This window comes from Ovis aries, chromosome 4 (genome assembly GCF_016772045.2).
Source record: "Ovis aries strain OAR_USU_Benz2616 breed Rambouillet chromosome 4, ARS-UI_Ramb_v3.0, whole genome shotgun sequence".
In the NCBI taxonomy this organism is placed as follows: Eukaryota; Metazoa; Chordata; class Mammalia; order Artiodactyla; family Bovidae; genus Ovis; species Ovis aries.
Window position 1 is genome coordinate 50,699,195 of NC_056057.1, and position 11,379 is coordinate 50,710,573.

Sequence of the window (11,379 nt, forward strand, 5' to 3'; positions counted from 1 at the left end):
ATCCCTGAAGTGCTAGAACTATCCTCTATGTTAACTGTTGTGACGGGCTCATGAATCTAGGCTTTTGATAAAATTGCATAGAATTAAATATACAGACACACACTCACACACACACGAAAGGGAACATGTAAAACTAGGGGACTCTAAATAAGGTTAATGGACTATTTCAGGGTCAATTTCTTGGCTATATATTGTACTGTAGTTACTCAAAGTGCTATCATTTGTAGAAACTGGGTAAAATGGGATCTCTCTGTATTATTTCTTACAACTGCATGAGAATCTGCAATTATCTCAATGCAAAAAAATTTTTAAAAACCAAACAATTCTCTCCTCAAAAATCATCCCCATCAGCCTCTGGATGGTGAATCATGTAAATCCCACACTCTAAAATAATACACACAGGATGGGTTCCAGCTGCTCCTATATATTATTCCTTTGAGACAAGAGAATTTGTGCCAAATCCTGTTTTAAGCAAACAGAGGTGGGAGGGATGAACCTAAAAGGAAAAATAATTACCATACTGTGGAATAAGCTTGCTTTCTCCTCAGGTTTTTTGATGGTAAAAGTAAGAGTTTTCTTCATGGACTTGTTTTGCATTTAATGGATTACTTTCCTTCAGCTTGCCCTCCAAAAATACAGGCTATTGAAAAATACTCTTTCTCTTGTGTACACATTTCCGACAACTATTCTGTTCATCTGATGATTTTGTGATTATTATCATGCATTAAACATATGTAGATCATGGTTCTACAGCTAAGAATATGATCCATAATGTCTCCTTCCCCACCAGTTACCAAACGTCACTTTTGGGAATTTTCCATCTTCCATCTCCTTGTAAAGATTATTATACTACAACAAAGCATGACATTTCTTTCTCTTTGAGATATAAGTTCCCCTCATATACTTTTAAAATTTTATTGTATAATAAATGATTCTAGCTTGGTTAACATGGATTTTTTCTTTTTATTCACCCAACAATCCAAACCCAAAGTTCCTTTTATTTCCTAGAATTGGTATCAAGGATAAACACCTAATTTGAAGTTTGGACTTGACAGACAGAGGCTTTTTCAAAAAGGTCAGATATAAAATATCTGCTGGTGCTACGTGTGGACTAGCTAAGATTTCCCTCCCAGGGATTTATTATTTTAGACAAGTTTCCTCCTGAATTATTTCACTGGAATTGTTACCTTAGAGATTAAACATGTTTTTATAACCTGACTTGGCCAAACTTGTTTTAATCAGGTATGTACTTTTCAGAAATAAAAAGTATTCCAAGACTTTGGGAAATGGAACTATTATTCATGTAATATTCTACAGTCGAATATGAACTTTTGATCTAAAATACTTGGCAGAAAGAGGCTAGAAACATTAAGTAGTTAAAGCTTCATGCCTGAACATAGATAGACTCAGAAATATCCTTCCTGGATTACAGCTTTCAATTGCCAAGTTATTACAAGAGCATTAGGTTGGAAATGATTCAGAGAATAATGGTGTTTCAGTCTTCAGAAAACCAATGTATTGCTAAAAAATTACATACAACTTGAGTACAGGATCTTATTAAAAATGAATTTTGGAAAGCTGGTGATTTAAAGAAAATATACAGTAAATTTTCTGTAAAGTCAAGGGTCCTTTTTTAGATATAACCATTACTACATGATCTCAGCAACTGCACATTGTTACAATTTTCTTAAACACCTGCAATGTTTTCATCTACTTTAGAATTCACTTCAGAGTTCAGAAGCTATAAACATACACATTCATTTACATACTCACATACATTACTGTGAGTGAGAAAACCTGCAAAGGATGCAGATTGGTAAAGATATGTACTTTGTAACCAGTTCCCCAAACCTGGGACCAATTTTATGATTCTTTCTCTTTATCTTCCTGGGCCAGAATGCAAGACAAGGGGTTTAAATAGGCATAGGTATTTATATAAATGCCTGTGGTTGAACTATGGGCTTCCCAGGTGGCTCAGTGATAAAGAATCTGCCTGCCAATGCAGGAGATGCAAGAGACAAGAGTTCAATCCCGGGGTTGGGAAGATCCCTTGGAGGAAGGCTGAGTAGAGGCTGGGGGAGAGGAAGTGTCTCCTGATTGAGGAGGCCTCTCTGAGATGCTGTGGGGAGGTTTAGAACTTTGGCAAGATGTAAGTTACCCTGTGGATGGGCTGGGAGAAGATGCTATGATTGGTTGCTTCTGGTTTTGAATGATGGATTAATCCCTAAGAGAACAACCAAAGCAGATGGAGATGGGCACTTCCCTGGTGGTCCTGTGGCTGGGACTCTGTGCTTCGTCTCCTGACCAAGGTGTGGGTTCAATCCCTGGTCAGGAGACTAAGAATCTTGCATGCCCACGGAGTGGCCAATAAAACCCCACCCCCTTCAAACAACAAAGAAAGCAGAACAACAATAAAAAAAGATGTAGATGAAACCAACTCTTCTCGGCCTCTCTGAGGCCAGACCTAACCTTCCCAGTTCTGAGGGTGTGCAGACCAGTGAATCTCCTCTTCCACTGGCTGATGGCTCATCTCTGAGGCAGAAAATTTTCTGCAGAGAACAAATGAACATTTACCATCGACAGCTGTTCTTTCCATCAGGACCAGTCAAGCCAACTGAGAATTTGTCTCAGCGTTTGGGAATTGTATGCAGAAGGAAATGGCAACCCACTCGGGTATTCTTGCCAGGAGAATTCCATGGACAGAGGAGACTGGCAGGTTACAGTCCATGGGGTTGTAAAGAGTCGGACAAGACTGAGCGAATATCACTCACTCACTTGGGAACTGTAAAATTAAAAGTGATTCTTCGAGTCTGCTGCCATGAAGAAATTCAGCATGAATCTTTGAAGATTCTAAGCAATTTAGATGCTACTCACCCAAGGCAGGGCTGTTACAGACAAAAAGTTCAGGATCAAAGAGAGTAATTGTTGGAAACCTCTTCTCTATGACTAATGTAATGATTCTCAGCTTATTAAAGACTGCTCAGTCATGGAGAATTTGGCCTTTTAGCTCAGAGCTGCTACTTATTCAGAAGAGAGAATTTTGCCTATAAATTCTTTATGAGATTTCATCACTGGGTTAAGTGCTACATTCAAAGCAGAGCTATTTTTTAAAATTAAAATGCATTGTATTTGTAAATTAAGAATCTGAAAGTATTTTGCTCTTTTAGTGTCTGTATTTATCTGCTGCTGTGAATACTCCATTAAAGACTGACAGAAATAGCTATGTGTGGATACTAGCCATGTTTGAGTGAAACTTTCTGGTTGCTTGACACAATTATACAACAGAAGAGTCATGCGAATATCTGTTAGTATAGAAAAAAGGGGTGGGTATGTTTAAAACCTATTTCCAGTAAATATTTTAGAACAATTCAATTCAAACAGAAAATGGATTTTGACATTACTCACCAAGGTGTAAAAGAAAGGTGAGTTGAAATTGCATTCTTTCGTCAGGAAAAAATTAAATTCAATTCTGCTAGGTTTAGGGGAAAAAAAAAGGAAGGTAAAGTCAGTAACTGATAGAATCAAACATTGTCATCAGTTTTAAGTGACTTGAAAATTTGTCTGATGGTCTTTCTTTGGGTACTTACTATCCTTTAGTCTTCTTTTTCTCTCCTTTTAAAACCCTAAGTGAATAGTTAATTTACAATGTTGCATTAGTTTCGAGTGTATCTGATGGTTCTTTGAGACACAAAAATACCCACAGCGCCCAACTCCTTAAATAATAAGTGTATACACTTTTTTGCAAATATTTGTTTTCTAGGTTTTGAACTCACAGAATGCAATCATTAATCTATTTTGTCCGTTTTATTTACTTAGAAAAAACTTTAATTATACAATGAACATGTGTACTTACTGTTGAAAAAATAGAAAAATCAGAAGGCAAAATTGAATTGTTATCCATTGAACTACCGTCCAGAGAAAAGTAGTTAATATCTTGCTCTGTGTTTTTCCATACTTTTTTGCTTGCATATAAATATTTCCCAAAAGTGGTACAATGCTGCATGCTTGCTTCAGTCTATACATCCCAGGCATGTTTTTGTACCAAGAAAAACATTTTTACATCAGGGAATTTCCACTTACGGAAGGATATCAGGACCACTGAGGGGCTTCCACAAACCCAAGCTGTGTCCCCCTTTGTAGATTCAGCTATGCCCCTCTAGACAGAGGGCCCCCACAGGTCACTGTTGTAAGGGACCTTGACACAGATGGAAGTACCCATGGGCCTCTGTGAGCTGGGAAGAGAGGAAGTGAAATGCTTTCCTGTACCAGTATTTTAAATGACTGGATGGCATACTCCTGAATGCAGGAACCAGAGTTTAACAAATGCTCTACAGGGTGACATGTACTTCCTTCCTTATATTTTCCTGTTACATATTTTTTTGCCGAGTCTTTGTTCATATCCTTAACTATTCCTCAGGATATGAAGTGGAAGCACTGGATCAAAGAGTGTACATATGCTTGTGTGTAAATGAAATGTTGATGCTATTATCAATAGCCACATGGAAAGTTTGTCCCAGCTTATACTCTCACCAACAGACTATAGGAACAACCATTGACCTGAATAGAAATTTTTAAACCTTGTCAATTTAAAAAGTAAAAAGTTATCCCTCATCATTATTAATGTTTTTGCTAGAAGAACAGTGAATATAAAATATTTTTCATGTACTTACAGGAGAGAATTTTTTTTTCCACTATGGCTTATTACATGATATCGAATATAGCTCCCCGTGCTATGAGATAATTTTTTTTTCTTTTGACATTCTCTTCTTCAAGGCTTTTCCTAGTGAGTTTTTGTTTTTGGTTTCTCCTGCTAGTCCCACATTTCAATCCCTCTAATCTTTCACTCCCTACCCTGCAGCATCAATACAGCATTTCCTACTTCCTGAACCCTTTTCTCATGCAGATTCCTTTGCCTTGAATGCCACTCATCTGAACTTCAATGCCAGCCTCTTTATGAAGTTTTTTTAGGGTGTTTTGAAATGACTGACTGTAGGCAAATTTCCCATTCTGTCATCCAAGCTCTTCACATGGCTTGGGGTTCATTCTGCATCTTGAATGCTATATGGAAATCACTCACTGAGAAGCAAACTCCCTGCTGTATCCTTATTTGAAAATTAGCTCTATCTGCTTTAAAAGTTTGCAACTTTGGACTAGTGATCTTACACAAAACCTTGCAAAGTCCTATAGGAGAATCCAGAATGGAGCCTTAGGAAGATTTATTGCTGTGGGCCACCTGAATCTGGGCATTTTTTTTTTAGGTGGTACTTTCTTATTGTTTATTTATTTATTTTTCCCATTTAGGGCTGGTCAGTTACCCAGCTACACTTTTGATAACATGAAATTCCCAAATCTGATGTCCTCCTGGATTCAGGACTCCAGCCTACATGCTTCTTTCATTCTAGATATGCACAAACATTAAGAGTGATTATCCTTTTAATAGGAATGGGCAATATAAACAAAGTTTAAAAATATTATTCTCTATAATCGAATAAATAAAATTCATTGAGACAAAAATTTACCTGTCTACTATTCAGGGCTTGAAATATTCTAGGCTGAGTGGATAAAGGTGATTAAAGTGCTGCATAGGAAATATAATGGCATACCTGTTTCTCCCTGGTGGGAATCCATTCACAGAGCAGATTCCAAACTGAAAGACTGCTTCCAACTACAGACCATGGACTAAGATTTCCCTCCTTTGCAAAGACGGGAGGGATGCAGGTTTCAGAATTCTAAGGACTCAGATTTAGAGAGAAAGGAGGCAGAACTGCGTTGCTGATGGCAGGAGGAAAAGAACACATGAAATTCCCTTTGCAGAGCATCTGGAGGGAACAGAGCTTCCGCTGCGATGAAAACGAGCCTCTGGGAACTTTCTCCATCCAAGAGTTATCATCAAGTGTTAACAAAGCCACGGCAGGAAGAAGTGAGCTTCCCAGCATAAATCGATTGGTTCAAGAGTGACTTGCCCCAAAGAAGAGGAGGAGGAGTGGAAGCAGATCCAGACTGGATCAGAATAGATACCCTTCTCTTATCAATAATTGCTTATGGGTTTTCATCAGTTTCTCAGGGAGGGAATGAATGACAGAATCACAGAGCTTATCTGATCACTGGAGGTCGTGGTAAAGAATCTGTCTGCCGATGCAGGAGATGCAACAGATGTGGGTTTGGTCCTTGGATCAGGAAGATTCCCCTGGAGAAGGAAATGGCAACCCACTCTAGTACTTTTGCCTGGAAAATCTCATGGACAGAGGAGCTTGGTGGGCCACAGTCCATGGGGTCACAAAGGGACACCACTGAACGTGCATGCGGACACACACACACACACACACACACACACACACACACACCACCACCACCACCACCCCCCCCCCCCCCCCCCCCGATCATCTCCTGCCTGTTGAGTGCCTCCACTTAGAGCAGCAGGTCATAGCCCTGGCTGTACCTTAGAAACACCTGGGGAGATTCTTTTTTAATGAGTTCTCTAAAAAAAATTATTTCATGATAAAACACACATAAAATTTTACCATCTTAACTATTTTAAAGTATACAGTTCAGTAGTCCTAAGTACACTCATATTGTTACACACCCCATTTCTAAAACTCTTCTCAGCTTATAAAACTGAAACTCTGTACCCATTATCAACCTGTCATTCTCCTGTCCCCCAGCCCCATTCTGCTTTCTGACCTTATGAAGTTGGCTACTCTAGGCATTTCATGTAAGTACAATCATGCGGTAGCTGTCTTTGTGACTCTTATTTCACTTAGCATAATGCCTTCGAGGTGCATCCATGTTGTAGCATGTGCCAGAATCTCCTTCCTCCTTAAAGTTGAATGATATTTCACTGTTTGTACCTGGGGAGATTTTTTTTTTTAAACAGTAAAGGCTCAGGTTCACCTCAGACCAATTCAATCAGAATTGCTGGGGGTGGGATCCAGGCATCAATGTGTTTACGATACTCCCCAGAGGGTTCTATATATGTAGCCAGTGGTGAATACCACCTTGAATGCCATATGGAAATCACTCACTGAGAAGTGTACCCACTGTGGCATACTTATTTGAAAATAAGCTCTATCTAAACTAAAACCAAAACATCTAAAACTCATTAGTTTGTCCCATATACATGCTTGCCTCTTGAATTCCATTCTCAGAGAACTGTTAAGCCTGGGGAGCTTTAAAAATCTGCTGCCCATAGCATTCCCCACAAATTAAATCAGAACATAGATGACACAAATAGATGGATAAAGATATATTATGTTCTTGATTTGGAAGAATCAATATTGTCAAAATGACTATATTGCCAAAGGAAATCTACAGATTCAATACACTCCCTATCAAATTACCAATGGCGTTTTTCACAAAACGTTTTAAATTTGTATGGAAACACACCCCAAATAGCCAAAGCATTCCTGAGAAACAAAAACAGAGCTAGAGAAATCAGACTGACTGACTTCAGACTGTACTGCAAAGCTATAGACATCAAAATAGTATTGTACTGGTACAAAAACAGAAATATAGCTCAATGGAATAGGATATGAAGCCCAGAAATAAGCCCAGACCCTACAGTCAATTAATCTGTGACATAGAAAGCAAGAATATACAATGGAGAAAAGACAATATCTTCATTAAGTGGTGCTGGGAAAATTGGACACTTACATGTAAAAGAATGAAATTAGGACATTCTCTAATACTATACACAAAAATAAATTCAAAATGGATTAAAGACCTAAATGTAAGGCCAGAACCTGTAAAACTCTTAAAAGAAAACAGGCAGAACATTCTTTGACATAAATTACAGCAAGATCTTTTTTGATCCACATAAACAAATGTGACCTAATCAAATTTAAAAACTTCTGCACAGTGAAGGAAACCATAAACAAAACAAAAATACAACCCATGGAATGGGAGAAAATGTTTGCAAATGAAGCCGCCAACAAGGGATTAACCTCCACCATATACAAACAGCTCATGCAGCTGTATATCCAAAAAACCAAAATGACCCAATCAAAAGATGGGCAGAAAATCTAAATAGGCATTTCTCCATAGATGACATACAGATGGTCAAAAATCACATGAAAGTATGTTCAACATCACTGATCTAATATTAGAGAAATGCAAATCAAAACTACAGTGAGGTGTCACCTCATACCCATCAGAATGGCCATAATCAAAAAGTCTACAAAAGATAAATGTTGGAGAGAGTATGGAGAAAAGGAAACCCTTCTACACTGTGGAAATGCCAATTGGTGCAGCTGTTATGGAGAATTGTATAGAGGTTTTTTTAAAAACTAAAAATTGAATTACAGTATGATCCAGCAATCTTATGCCTGGGCATATATCTGGAGAAAACCATAATTAGAAAAGACACATGCACCCCAATGTTCACTGCAGCACTATTAACAATAGGCCAGACATGGAAGCAACCTAAATGCCCATTGACAGATGAATGGATACAGATGTGTTTTGTATATATATATGAGAAAATGTTAGTCATAAAAATGAACATAATAATGCCACTTGCAGTGACAAGGATAGACCTAGAGACTGTCATAGTGATTGAAGTAAGTCGGACAGAGACAAATATCATGATATTGCTTGTAGGTAGAATCTAAAAAAAATGGTACAAATGAACTTCTTTACAAAACAGAAATAGTCACATGTGTAGAAAACAAACAGCATTACTGAGGGGGAAAAGGTGGGTGGCGGGGTTGACATATGCTCACTACTATATATAAGATATATCACTAGTAAGAGTACTGTATAGCACAGGGAACTCTACTCAATACTCTGTAATGACCTAGGTGGAAAAAGCATCTAAAAAAAGAAGAGTGGATATGTGTATAACTGATTGACTTTGTTATACAGCTGAAACTAACACATTGTAAATCAAGTATACTCCGATAAGAATTAATTAAAAAAATAACATTGCAGGACCCAAAAAAGAAGTTCAACACCCTTGGGCAGTCACCATCCCTGTCCCCTTCCCCCCAACAATCTGCCTCTTTCTGCAGCCCCTGGGAACTACTAACCTACTCTTTCTGTACATTGCCCTAGTCTGCATACTTCAAATAAATAAAACCATTTGTGGACAATTTGTGGTCCTTTGTGACTGTCTTCTTTCAATTAGCATGATATTTCTAAGATTCATCCATGTTGTAGCATGAATCAATAATGCACAATTTTTTTATGCTAAAAAATATTCCATTATATGGATATACCATATTCTATTTATTCATCATTGGGTAGACATTTGGGTTTTTCCTATTCTTTGGCTATCATGAATAATGCTGCAATTAACATTTATCTACAGTTTTGTATGGATGCATGCTTCCAATTCTCTTGGGTAGATACCTAGGAGTGGAAACATTGGTTTTTGTTTTTTTGTTTTTTTCCAAATATGATTTTGTCTAAACCTTCCTATTAGATTATAAACCCTTAAAGGCAAATATTCATCTTTTAGCCCCTGGAAGTACCTAGAAAAATATAAAAAATATTTGCTGACTTGAATTCATTGCAGCTTGCATTTTGGGGTTTAAAATATGTCAGTCTCTGACCTCAGCACTAAGTGACAGATGGTATTTCTAGCTTGATTTTTATTTACTGGCTATTCCACTAACTTCAGCTTCTCTGCCTTCACTGGAAGGCCTCAGCTGTACCCTAGAGGCGCCCCTTAGTCTTGGTTTCAAAATGCTGGTGTAAATTGTCAATCCTGGGTGTTCCCTGGTGCTAAACTTCTTCCTGCCTCTTCCTCCACAGTCTCTTTCTATGGCTTCAAGTTCCTGATTTTCTTGATTATATATGTAAATATTGTTTTCCAGAGCCCCGCTATGAAACTGGGGCTGTCTTTTAATCTGAAGATTTAAATGATGTAATAGGAAGCACTTGGATGGTATAGAGGGCTAGAGATGATTACACAGTGCTACGTATTTTTATATCACAGCTGGAAGACAGTCCTTGTCTCCATTTAGAACTGATCTTCGAACTGTGCTTTGTGAAACAACCCTGAACCACATCCTGTGAAGGATTTACAGCTTTCAGGTCAGAAGAACTGGCCTGGGGCCCGAAGCATTCATCCTGTAGGGTTCTCCAGGGCCCAGTAGAATGATGGGTGGAAAATGGGCTGGGGTTCCCAGCTCCCTTTCCTCTACTGAGATAATGGGAGTGGCCCCAAAGGACTGCCAACATGGGGGTTTAAAATCCTTCAGCTCTCTGAAATCCGTGAGGCAGAAGTGAGTTAGTTCTGGTTAATTCAGGTAACTAAAATATTCTCCCTGAAATGAACCAATAAAATATGATGAAGGGACAGAAATTATCCCCGATTTTCTAACTTCTCTGTGTTATACAGCAAGTGGACTTTCTGTTACCAATTTGATTCCTCATATTTCCCCCTCACTCAATTCTACCTCCTGGAATTGAGTCTCCTTCCTTCTCAGTGAACATGGATGATGGCTGATTTCTGCAATTACACTGAAATGTTTAAGCCTACAGCAGCTTGCCTCTTCTCACGTGCGCAGGGGTTCTCATAGGATTGGTTTCCACGCCCTGCCATCTCCCCCTCCTCCCCCCAAACTCCCCGCAGAGCACATTTGGCAAGTGTCTGCAGACGCTTCCCCTGGTCACAGCAAGGGAGGGGGATGCTACTGACATCTAGTGGGTAGAGGCCAGAGATGCTGCACAGGGCAGCCCCAGTCCCCCGAACAAAGAACTATCAGCCTCAACTATCAACAATACTGAGCTCTGAACCCCTGCAGGTGGCTTCAGTACCCCTAGCTGAGGGCCCGCCACCCCACCTTTCCTTCCCTAAGTGATTCAGCCCTAGTCTTACTCCCAGTTTTCTGTTTCCCATTTTAGGTGACTGGCTTCAAACTCGAAGAGTATTGTGGTGAGCTGTGCTTCCCTGATGGTTCAGCGGGTGAAGAATATGCCTGCAATGCAGGAGACACAGGAAACGCAGGTTTGACCCCTGGGTCTGGAAGATCCCCTGCAGTAGGAAATGGCAACCTGCTCCAGTATTCTTGCCTGGGAAATCCCTTGAACAGAAGAGCTAGGACAGAGAAGCCTGATGGGCTACAGTCCAAAGAGTCAGATAAAACTGAGAGGCTGATCATGTAGAGTAAGTCCCTAGCTTTTCAGGAGTTCTGTTATTTGCTATCACTTACCCAGTCATGATAAAACCCCTCGGTGTACATAAAGCCCAATTCCAGGTATTGTGGTCATCTCATCCATACCTTCCTTTATCAAGCTACACATTTAACTGGTCCTGCTTTTCTAGTGGGTTTACCACATCGACATTTGCAAAGCCTCAGTGGGGCTACATGAAATTTTTTCTCTCGATAAACTCATTGGTAAGCTTAGTGATCTATGTATTAATCACACAGAAGGGGA

The 11,379-nt window shown here is 39.1% G+C and overlaps 1 protein-coding gene across 1 annotated transcript in view; it reads right to left on the reverse strand.

Annotated features, from left to right (window-relative positions):
• The window catches only part of LAMB4 (laminin subunit beta 4), a 117,585-nt gene extending 114,146 nt beyond the window's left edge, over positions 1 to 3,439 (reverse strand). Inside the window, 1 exon segment of the mRNA XM_060414404.1 lies at positions 3,406 to 3,439. Within this exon segment, the coding sequence (XP_060270387.1) occupies positions 3,406 to 3,439 (34 nt within the window).
• Between the last annotated feature and the right edge of the window lie 7,940 nt (positions 3,440 to 11,379).